This window comes from Pezoporus occidentalis, unplaced genomic scaffold (assembly GCF_034315485.1).
Source record: "Pezoporus occidentalis ecotype Australia unplaced genomic scaffold, CSIRO_AGI_Poc_V1 ctg152, whole genome shotgun sequence".
Classification (NCBI taxonomy): Eukaryota; Metazoa; Chordata; class Aves; order Psittaciformes; family Psittacidae; genus Pezoporus; species Pezoporus occidentalis.
In genome coordinates this window covers 1,563,643-1,574,495 of record NW_026913339.1, presented here as the reverse complement: position 1 = coordinate 1,574,495, position 10,853 = coordinate 1,563,643, and the positions used below count along the sequence as shown (strand labels likewise).

Below are 10,853 nucleotides of genomic sequence, written 5' to 3'. Positions count from 1 at the left end.
TAAAATAGCAGCAGGAACACCAGACTCCAGCTAGATGCAATGGTCAGTACTTATGCTACTCCAGTGTCACCTGCTTTAATTGCTCTTTTGACTCTGAAAGACAGAAGAAACAGCAGCAATGCAATGCACGTGAACGCCAAGTTCAGTGTCATCAGCTCACATGCTGAAAGGCAGCATATCCAAACAGTTTTGCACAGAAGACACTTGAGCTCCAGCTGTACAAAGTAGTGCTGGTTATGGTGAACCCTTTACATACTATCAAGCATTTCCTGGATTTTTCTCAATGTGATTATCATCTGTGTGTTTCTGAATAGCCACAAGGCAGAAGGCAGCATGCTCACCTTTCTGAAAAATGCTGGGAAAAAAATTCACTGCCTTAACTGAACACTGCATGAGTGCTTCCACTTCATGCCTAGGAGCCTAGATTTCCTCTTGTTAAAGCTAAAAAAAAAAAAAGGGTACAGCTTCTTGCACTGCATTAGGGCATTGTTCAAACAAAACTTCATATTAAACTAATTGAGGGGAAAAATATATATATAAAAAAAATGTATCAAACTCCAGGAGTACCCACAGTACAACCAAAAGCACTGAGTTCTTTGGTGTGGTTCAAAGCCAACAGAAGCAAAAATTAAAGTTAGCCTAGGTTAGTTATATTGGGATGACCACCCCAAAGCAGAAACAGCTCTATTACATACAAGGTTCCTTTTACCTCTATGGAGAACACCCATAACATGACCAGGAGGCCATGTCAGACTCAGTCGCATCTCAACCATTCAGCTGTTCTACAGTAGCAGCTTATTACAGGCAAATACAATGTTACACTCAAAGTGCATAGAACTGCAGTTAAGTTTCCGCAGGTCTGCAAGGATACGTTCTCGGCACTTCTCTAGAAACAGTGAAAACCTATTTCTGTTACAATTGTTTCACAATTCGCTAGTTCCTGAAGTGCAGATTACTATTTTTATTATTACTGGGGGGGGGGGGGGGGATGAGGTGGGAAGGAGTATTTGAGGTATTTGCTGCTATGAAATGGAGGTTACAGATGCAGTAGTAAAGAGACACTAAGCACTCTCTTTCTCATTTATTTCAGGCAATGACAGTGGTAGAATTTAAACCCTCACGTGGGATGAGGGCACAGCCAATAACAGTATCATATACAGTTTGTTTTCTACATAGTCAAATATATAAAAGTTTCATGAAACTCATCACTGGGAGGGCCAGTACAGTCAGTCCATGAGTTGTCTACTCGGTTAGACCAAGCTTCTTCTTCAGAGATTCTGGCATTTCTGGTGGAGGCGGACGAGGAAGTCTGAAATAGACCTTCACAGAATCATAGATGAACCACTGTAACGCAGTCAGGGTACCAATCATAATGATACGGGCAAACAGACCCTTCCATACACCTGCAGAGCAAAACAAAAAGCATGAGAGGTGTAAGACAACAGGAAAAAAAGAAATCCCATCCCCCCCCCCCCAAACACAACATGCCATAAATGCTTGATCCAAAATACACAAAAGGAAGGATGTACCTTTGAATCCAAGCCTCTGAAGAACCTGTGAAGCAGAACTGCCCTTTTCTTTGTTCAACACAGACACTACAGAGTCAGCAGGATGGGACACAATAGCACAGAACACACCAGCTGAAAGAATAATTTGACATTAGTTCTGTGGTATTTTACCTGTACCGTAACTGTGTACATGAAGTACAACTACCTGAAACACCTTCTAATAAACTGCACAGAAATTATGGCAAGCCTCTTAGTATCCTCAAACTGCAGTTTCTATATTTGGACATTAATATTGGTAATATATAGGAACAATTAAGAGTATTGTCCTACTACAGACCCATTTGCCACTTACAGATTAGTGTGGTTTTCCCTGCACATTTAAAGTTATATGTAATTTCTCTTATTCCAGTCACATCTATCTGATATTCTGAAAAGGGACAGGCTTACAGAATTGCAGTAGTCCATTAATGAAGTGTAAGACTTAAAAGATTCCTTACCAATATAGCCTGCCACAAATGTGACTACCAGTTGTTCTCCTTTTGTACATTCATTTCGTGGCTTGGGAACGACATACTTGTAGAGAGCTTCAACAGTACGTTCAAAACAGGCAAATTTCATCATTGTGTATGGAATCTGTCTCATCCATAATGGAGCAACACCTTTATAGAAACTTAAAAAGAGAAGAGGCAAATTCAGTTTGATTTTCTCCAGCACTTAAGGTACATTTCTAACTTAGTGTGTGCGTTAGCTTACTGTTGCCATCAAGAATGTAACTTCTAAATACTGACACTGTAAGGGTTAAGTGTCTCAATACATACATAGCAGAAATTTAAGTTTTATTAGTTCCCGAGTATTAACTTACAACAGCAACATGAATTAGAATTTACCTGATCCCTATGCTGCACAGCTGTTTCTGTAGTCACTTCAGATCCCAAAACACTGCACTAATGCAGTACTGATACTACAAGTGCAGTAAGGCTTATGTCTGCATACCAGCCAAGTCCTGATAGCAATAAATGACTTGTGTATTTACAGCCACTTCTATCAGAACAGAAAGCTAACATGCAGTTATATTACTCTTACATGCCAATGACTCAAGCATCTTTGACTGTACAACCAAAAAGTTGCTGAATATCTCTGACTGGGACTGCTAGAAACTGAAGTTATCCAGCAGAACTCAGCACAAAGATACTCACAAAGATGGATCTAAGGAGCATGTGGAATTAACAGTCAGTATTATACGCTAAAGCCACAATTAGTTTTAGCAACAGTTCTTCATTAGGAAGAAAAATACTCAACATCAAGATCCTGAATAAAAAAATTAAAATCAAGAGATACTTACGCCCAGATGCCTTCTTCTCCAAACATTTTAGGTACAGCCTCCCGCAGAGTGTTAGCATATCCAGGCTGTGTCTGAATTCGAACTTTAGCAGCTTCCATTGGAGCCAGAGCAATGTCAGCAAAAAATTCTGCACTGGCAGATGCAGCTAAATATAGTGAAGTACGCCACAAGTATGCATTTTCCTGAAGTGAATTTAAACACACAGTTTTGTTAATGAATCATGCTTTTGTGAATACTCTGTGTTACTAATACTACAATAAACATACTGTCACGTAAACCACTTAAGGCTTACCTCTCCTAGCATGTTGCCATACAGGATCTTGAAAACTTCATAGAAACCAAATTTACAAAGCCCCTGCATGGAATATCCAAAAAAGGTTGGAGCCCAACCCTTAGCCAAGCCACGAACACCATCTTCCTTGATTGTCACTGAAAATCCATTGAAGATGCTCTTGTATTTTTGTGGATCAACCTAAACAGAATAGGCAGTTAATTGCTTGATATAGCTTACTACTTTCCTCTCAGCCCCCACCATCTGAAACATAAAATTCTTAAATTCCTCATACAGCTGGCTTCCTATGGTCCCTGGACAAACGATGTACTCACAAGGTTACACTAATGTAACCGTAATGGTTATTTGCTAGTCTCAAGCCCTTACTTTAACAGCCAGTATGTTCCTCAGTAACTGGGAACAAACCAACCATGTGAATTTTGCTTTACATTTATTCTCCAAATCAATAATATGACTTTCTGAAAAAGATTTACTGAAATCACTATTCTAACCCTGTCAGTGGTATACTTACATAATTCTGTTTAGATCAGATTCTTTCAAAATTTGATAGCTTCTGTCAGCAATCTCAATCACTTTACACACCTATCAACACCCAGGTGTTGCCACAAACCGAGCCTGACAATTCACCTGATTCTTTATCAGAAAAGGTTAGTATGATCCCTCTACCCAGTTCAATTCAGACAGATAGAGCAAAGCAGATCAAAGAGTACTCAAAAACTTCTATACTTGCACTTTGACTTCAAAGTAAAGGGTACATACAAATTATTTTCTGCACACAAAACTTTTGAGTGAGATTTCATTAATAACTCATTAGAAATTTTAAAAAGGACCAATGTGAATAAGTACGTCATTCTGACAAATTTTAAGTCTCATCATAATGTTAATTTTCATATATGACATCATCTAACGTTTCCTCAGAGAATAAGGAAGGTATCAAACAAGAAGTCAACTAACGATTTCAGAAAGAGCTATGGAACACGTGTGCCAACCTGAAGCGACTGTTGTTTTGCCTTGCAGTCTGGCAAGAACCTACTTGAGACCTAGTTCACCTAAACATCCAGAATTTCATAATACTGGGTATTTAAGTGGGTACTGTAAAATAAGACTATGTTTGTGTCATAATTATGCTTAATTATCATCTACATAAAAGCTGACCTCTTCTTAAAAAAACGTAAGAGCAGGCAAAGGGTTCCTGCCTGGAGCATCTAGGAAGGATCAGTAAGGTCCTCTGTACTGGATCTGTATAGAGATACATGCTGATAGATTTCACAATGTAACACCAGGAATCCACACCTTCCTCTAACTGCTGGAGAAGAAAGGGGAAGTGTCACTACCCTTGCCATGTAGGGGAGCCCAGGACTAGCAGCCCAAACTGTGCACACCAACCACACAGCTGAAGCCTGGAAAGCATGAGGCCTCGCTTCCAGTTGTATACGCAGCACTGTGTCTCTCTCAAGACTTATGCCTGTTAACCCAATCTGGAGTCAGATTAACAACTGAGATGCTATATCTTCTCTACCCATGATCGATCAATCTCCTCAGGAAACTCAACCTTAGGTATGGGTAGTCAAGGTACCAATCTTGTATTCTGAAGTCTGTAACAATGAAAGAGTGCACTTAAGCTACATTTTCAATAATATAACACATACAGAGCTACAACTACAGCTATTCCCCACTAGCAGAAACAGGGAATTCCTACAGTTAACCTGGTCTTGATGCAAATTTTGTAGAAAGCAGCATGCTGCCGTCAATTGAGGTACGCCTGTTTTACAGAATTACTAGTTTGAGACCAGAACCTCAGGTGCTCTCAAGTATGTGAAAAAGGTTCTCCTACAAAGAATGCTAAATAAAGGCCTTCCAGAATAACACAATTTTAAAGAACACCACATTCAGTATTCCTAATGTCACTAATAGGTCTTGTTAAATTCACTGTTCCCTCCTAATCTCAGTTCTACCATTACAAAACTGCCACTTCAATAGTCAGTCAGCCTACGCAAAAGGGAAGTCATTAACTACTGTATTTCCCGAAATTTAGAAGTTTGCTTAAATTTGTTTTTCTTGAGGCACAGATTTGCCTGAATAAATCCAGTAGTACGTTTCTATCTACGGCTGTTCACTAATGATTTTACTGTGGAAACTGTTATTGCAAATTAAGTGTGATGTGATGATACCCCTTTCAATTCTATCAAGAACCACTTCAAGAGTAACCACAAGCACCGATGGCTTTACCAATACCATATCAAGTTTTGCCCATTCTATTCAAAGTGGCATTATCATAAAGTATCCAATCCATAAACCATGCACTGATAATCCACAATGTTAACGGATCAAATTATACATGCATGTCACTTCAAGCTAAAAACCCACAGATCTTCAGAATAGCAAAGATACTATTTTCTTTCTCCAACACCACACAGTGTTAGAGAGCCTACCAGCCAGCAAAGAGTAACACCATGGTTGGTGCCTTTCAGCAAAATCAGTCAAAGGTGTTTTCAATTCAGACAAAAATAATTCACCCAGATTATCTCAAATGCCTCTGCTTCTCTTGAAAGTGGTACGTTGTTAGGCTCACAACAGCAGTTAATTCATGTTTACTTACTTCCTATCCTCCATAAAAATTTAGTGTCCCTGCTGTAAATTCTTAATATGCTGGCCACATAGAGAACCACCTTAAGAAATTTTTAAGTTAATACAAACCTGCATACGACATTTCACTAAATCCAGAGGTACAACAGCAGTGTGCGTCAGGCCACAACTTAGGACCCCACCAACGCCACAGAGAGCATAAAACTTGAGCGAGCCATATTCACAACTGTATTCTGCAGCAAAAAATAAAAGACACACCATGCTTTTGCATAAACTCCATGCACTGTTAGAGAATACGTCCAGGGGATAGCTTATCCCTCCAGTTCATTAGTAGATTAAATATACCACACTAAACACACTTTGTCAATGCTACCGCATACCGACATGCAGCACAAACCTGCATTCTGCATTTAACCAGGTCTAGAGGTACCAGTGCTGTATGTGTTGTTCCACAGCTAATAATCCCACCAAGGCCACAAAGCAAAAAGAATCTGTTTGAGCCATATGCACAGCTGTATTCTAGTTAATTAAAAAAAAATTTAAAAAAAATTATATATATAGGATCAATCATAAACAGCAACAAAGCTCAGAAAAGAAATAAAATTGACTGCTACCGTCTTAAAAGTATTACACTGAAATAATCTCCCATATTGTATTGTTCAACTGTAGTGTTATACTCAAAAATAATTCCCTGGCTTTGAATTAGCATCTCTTGGACTGACAAGATTTGGTTCTAAGCCTTTGAAATTAAGTTTGTTCCTTAATAAATAAATAAATAAATAAATGAAAATAGCAATGGAAGAAACAGTCAAGTCTTAGCACTCAGCACACTTAAACCATAGAAATGAATCTCAGAAGCTGCTAACAGAAATTATGACTCAGAGCTGCAATGTCCAACATTTTCTTACATCAAGGAATTAAGCAAGAATAGTATTTCTCTAGTATTACAGCTTCTTTGGTTAAATATTCTATGATAGTACAACTTAGGTATTTAAGTAGAAACCATACAGAACTACAAGATCAGCACCGGATTTTTTTTCTTTATGCAGATACACTTTCAGGTATTTTACAGATTTATACAGATGTTTTTCAGTCTAAAACAATCTCAGATTTATACAGCTTCTGTTTAGTGAAACTGCATCTTATTATCACATTCAATGCCTACAAACGAGGTTCATGAAAGAATCTTCCCATCATGTTTAATCAAGGATATTTCATTTGCACTGCTCCATACAGTACTATGTATAAAACCATCCAGTCTTTAAAGAACAGGTTATTATTTTTCATAAATTCCATTGACGCAAAGTTACTAGAGCTAGAAAAAAAAAAGGATGAGTTTCCCTCTTCCATTTTTGAAGAAGCTACAGAGGGCATGATTAGGGACAACCAAGAAACAATTTTTTTTTTGTAATTTTTACAATTAACAGTATGAAATAAGCATGAGGTAGCAACACCATTCTGCTATTATACTTAGCATTTTAAATACATAAGCAAAAGCAATATATTGAATAAGCATATAGAAAAGAATACATCACATAGAAAATATTCCCCAGAGTAGAAATGGACAACCTAGGTTCTTTTTCTGTTAAATCTAGTGGTGTTACTTCAATATAATGGAACAGACATTAGTGTTACAGCAACTTAATAAGAACTATCCTCACAAAAACAGTAATGAAAATCAAAAGTCAGCAAAACCCTAACTTATTCAGAGCTTCTGAGAACTTCTTTGGGCTTTTTTTGCTTCTGTAATAAATTCCTTTATGAACATCAACAACCCTACATTCAACAGCATCAACAGAGCACCAGTTAACACTAGCAGGCTTTTCCAGCTTCTAACTTTGCTTGAGGGAAGGGAACTTCTTCCCTCAACTACTGCAGGCTTTCTATTGCCTGTTATGTTCGTATTTCTCACCTTACTCTTCATAATTAATCAACAAGGCAATAGAAGTGTCACTTTTTCTCCACTTTAAAATAACAAATACTGAAACACAGACACCATATTAAGCCTATACTTGAAGGATGAAATCAGTTAACAATCAGAATAATGCATAACTTATGAGTATTTTTTTTAAAATTGAGATATTACTCAAGACTGTAAATATGCTGGTCCAGGACTCACACACGCCTCTAAAAAAGGTTGGTTATGCTAGCAGACTTGCAAGCAGTAGTAACATTCTGCTTACAATTTGCTAGTATGACTTGCTAAACACAAACACGGTTTTCTATGAAGGTGTAATCAAAGAACAGACTCTTGAGTCTGTATTTCAGGGTAGCTCTGTCTAGCTGAATCTTTGGCCTGCTGCACAACAGTACTGCAGCAGTTATCATGATGCCCAGATACCAGAAGTGCTCATTCACATTCCCTTTTTCACAATAATTTACTGTTATAAGTGATACTCCTCAATTGACAGACAACGGTAGAAATCACAAAAAACTAGAGCTTTATGTACCTGCTTTATTATAATGCTATTGTTCAGACTGACCTGCTGGTCAGGTGTTCAAAACCAAGTAATTAGGAAAAGCAAGCCAGTATTGATTAGGCTTCAGCTCTTTACAGGTACCTAAGTTTGTAATGGTACAGCAATATTAGGGAAAGAAAGCCACACTACATACCAGGCTTTCTATTTTAAAAGAATTAAATTTCCTAAAGACTGTTACATGAAAAGAAAACTGGATAAGCATGTAGTACAGAGAGCAAGAAAATTATTCTGACATACCTAGAAGGGGACTTAGGACAAACACCCTGATGCTACTCAAACATAAACATACAGCCCAAAAACTTGTCTACCTATTAAGATAGCTGTATCATAATTATTTGATTTCTCTGCTTCTGATCTGACACATTAACAAGGGCAAATTCCAAGAGCTGAGCATAAAACACTTTGCCTCTGAGCTATCCTAGAGTTAATGCTCTGAGGTGAGCTCAAAAGACCTTGTGGTTTGTACTGACTTTGTATGACCTTCTGTAAGCTCAGATATCTTCTGAAATGTGTGAACCTCCAACATAAAGGCCAGAGAACCAACTGGTCCATGAAAGAATGAACACAGCAGAAAAAACTATGAAGAATAAGAAACTCTGGTTACCTTTGACAGCATATGCTTTCAAACAGGATGAAGATCATGCTTCACGCTTTCAAGAAATAAGTGCAACCACTGAATATATTCAGCATATCAAAGAATAATTTATGGCTTTAGCTAGTAAGCAACAAGATTACCACACTGAAAGTCAGAAGCACTTTCTTGAAAATGTAATAAAATCCAACAAGTTTATCTCTCTTTCATATATCATATGAATGTTCGTGCAAGAGGATTAACACACTTCCGTAAGCATAGTACTTCAGATGAGTATCTTGCTGAAAGTAGTACTACTGCAATTTCATTTTATTTTTTTAATTAAAAATAGAGGAATGCTTTCAAGTTATCAAAAGCTTAAAATAATTAGAATTTTAACATCTACCTCCACTATTAGTAGTCTCATCAAGGTTTGACCTTTGGAAGTCACAAATGCAATAAGGAAACACTTGCACCTAAAATCTAAAATGCATCACTGTATCTTAAGACAGCGGAGCCATCTCGTGCACGCCCAACAACTACAAAGGGCACCTCTAATGTGTCTGGATGTTCAGATGTCCAGCTCTAAATAAACACGGAGAAAAGTAAGAGGAATAGCAAAAAAAAAAAGTAAAAAAAAAAAAAAAGTATTTCAAATCCATCCAGATTCACATGCTGCTCTTCTCCAAGGAATAAAGAAGCATAGGCCTGAAGTCCCAGCCCTAGAGGCTGCAGGCCCAGAAGCCAGCAAATGCACTCTTGCCCCGAAAGACTCGATCAGCGCTCTCTCTCATTACTCCAAACCAGCACCTTCCCCTGTCACGTCGGATCCCCGCTATCACTTAGCACACACCGCACGGGGAGCGGAAGCTGCCACCAGCGCCTCCCCGGCCCGTGCCCTTCCTCGTCCTCCAAGCGAGCGCGTAGGCCCAGCGCCCGCTACAGAGCCGCTCCTCCCCGGCCCGGCCGAATCCAGTAAGCGTTAACCCTCTTTCCGCCACCCCGGCCGCCGCAAGCCCGCGTGAGCGGAGATCGGGCTGGCAAGGGCGCCTTCCCCGCCCGCGGGCCTCGCCACGGCCGCCATCCCTCCCGCCCGCTCTCACCTTCACCGGCGGATGCGGCCGCCAAGCTCCGCCGCGTGGTGGGCCCCTCGGTGGGCTCCGCTCGCTTCCTCACCCCATCCTGGATCGGCTGGAAATGCGGCGCGTAGAAGGGGTTGAGCCGGGCGAGCGGCGCGATGGAGGAGAACATGGCGACCTGAAGCGGGCGAAAAGAGCAGAGCGGCGTGGGACTGCGGGACCCTCCAGGGGCCCGTACGGCTAGTCCCGCACCCAAGATGCGGCCCGTCGCCCCAGGGCGAACAGCGGGTCCCGGCGAGCGGGCAGCCCAATGCTGTCCTGACTCACCTCCTAAGATGGCGGCAGCTCGCGCAGAGGCTGACCGCGGGCCCGGCTCCGTCACTTTGTCCTTCGCCGGCACAAGGGGCGGAGTCACAGCCCAAGAAACTGCAGAGCGATTGGTAGAGACGCGCTGCCAACCGGCACTACCGCGCACGCGCAGCAGCGACCACCACCCTTCGCCGTTCCCCCTCCCGCCCTTCACGGCTGCGCTCCGTGGCGGGGGAGGTGAAGGGGTCGGGTCAACCCTTATCCCGGGGCTACTAGGCTGCGCGAGGCGGAGCTGCTGGGAACGGGGCACTGGCTGCGCGCCACAGCTGCCGGTCGGTTCACGGGCCGGTCGGCTGCCCCGTGCCCTTGCCTAGGTCAGGCGAACGCCGCAGCTGCGCCAGGCCTGAGGAAGGCTGTGACTTGTTGGGTAGCTCGGAAGGGAGGTATTGGTGCACCCTCCCTGTTAAACTCTGTGCCTGAACTTCTGAGGCTTCCGTCGTTCTGCCCGTATCTGGGCGCTTGCTAGCCAGTCCGCAGAGCTACAGCCCGGGACACTCCCATACTCCTGCTCCAACGGCCTGCTTCTAGCACTAGCAAGCTGTTCTTGGTTCACAGAGCAGGCGACAATCACACCCAGAGTTTAAGATGAGTTTAAAGAAGTCCAGTTCTGTTTACTCACAGCTAGT

General features: G+C 41.2%; 1 protein-coding gene and 1 non-coding gene across 4 annotated transcripts; both read right to left on the bottom strand.

Moving 5' to 3' along the window:
- Nucleotides 1-1,066: 1,066 nt before the first annotated feature.
- SLC25A3 (solute carrier family 25 member 3) lies at nt 1,067-10,030 on the bottom strand. Of its 3 annotated transcripts, XM_062611344.1 has the most exons (8): nt 9,883-10,022; nt 6,126-6,247; nt 5,840-5,961; nt 3,143-3,322; nt 2,851-3,032; nt 2,006-2,178; nt 1,530-1,640; nt 1,067-1,403 (listed from the first exon to the last, which is right to left on the bottom strand). In XM_062611344.1, the coding sequence occupies exons 2-8, from the start codon at nt 6,136-6,138 to the stop codon at nt 1,243-1,245; spliced, it is 942 nt and encodes a 313-aa protein (XP_062467328.1). In that variant the 5' UTR covers nt 6,139-6,247; nt 9,883-10,022; the 3' UTR covers nt 1,067-1,242. The 3 variants fall into 3 exon arrangements, with proteins under 3 accessions (XP_062467328.1, XP_062467327.1, XP_062467325.1); XM_062611343.1 differs by lacking the exon at nt 5,840-5,961 and having other exon boundaries at nt 9,883-10,030; XM_062611341.1 differs by lacking the exon at nt 6,126-6,247 and having other exon boundaries at nt 9,883-10,030.
- LOC134159891 (small nucleolar RNA SNORA53) lies at nt 2,489-2,728 on the bottom strand. The gene has a single exon (XR_009963347.1). It is a non-coding gene; the product is annotated as a small nucleolar RNA SNORA53 (small nucleolar RNA).
- Nucleotides 10,031-10,853: the final 823 nt, after the last annotated feature.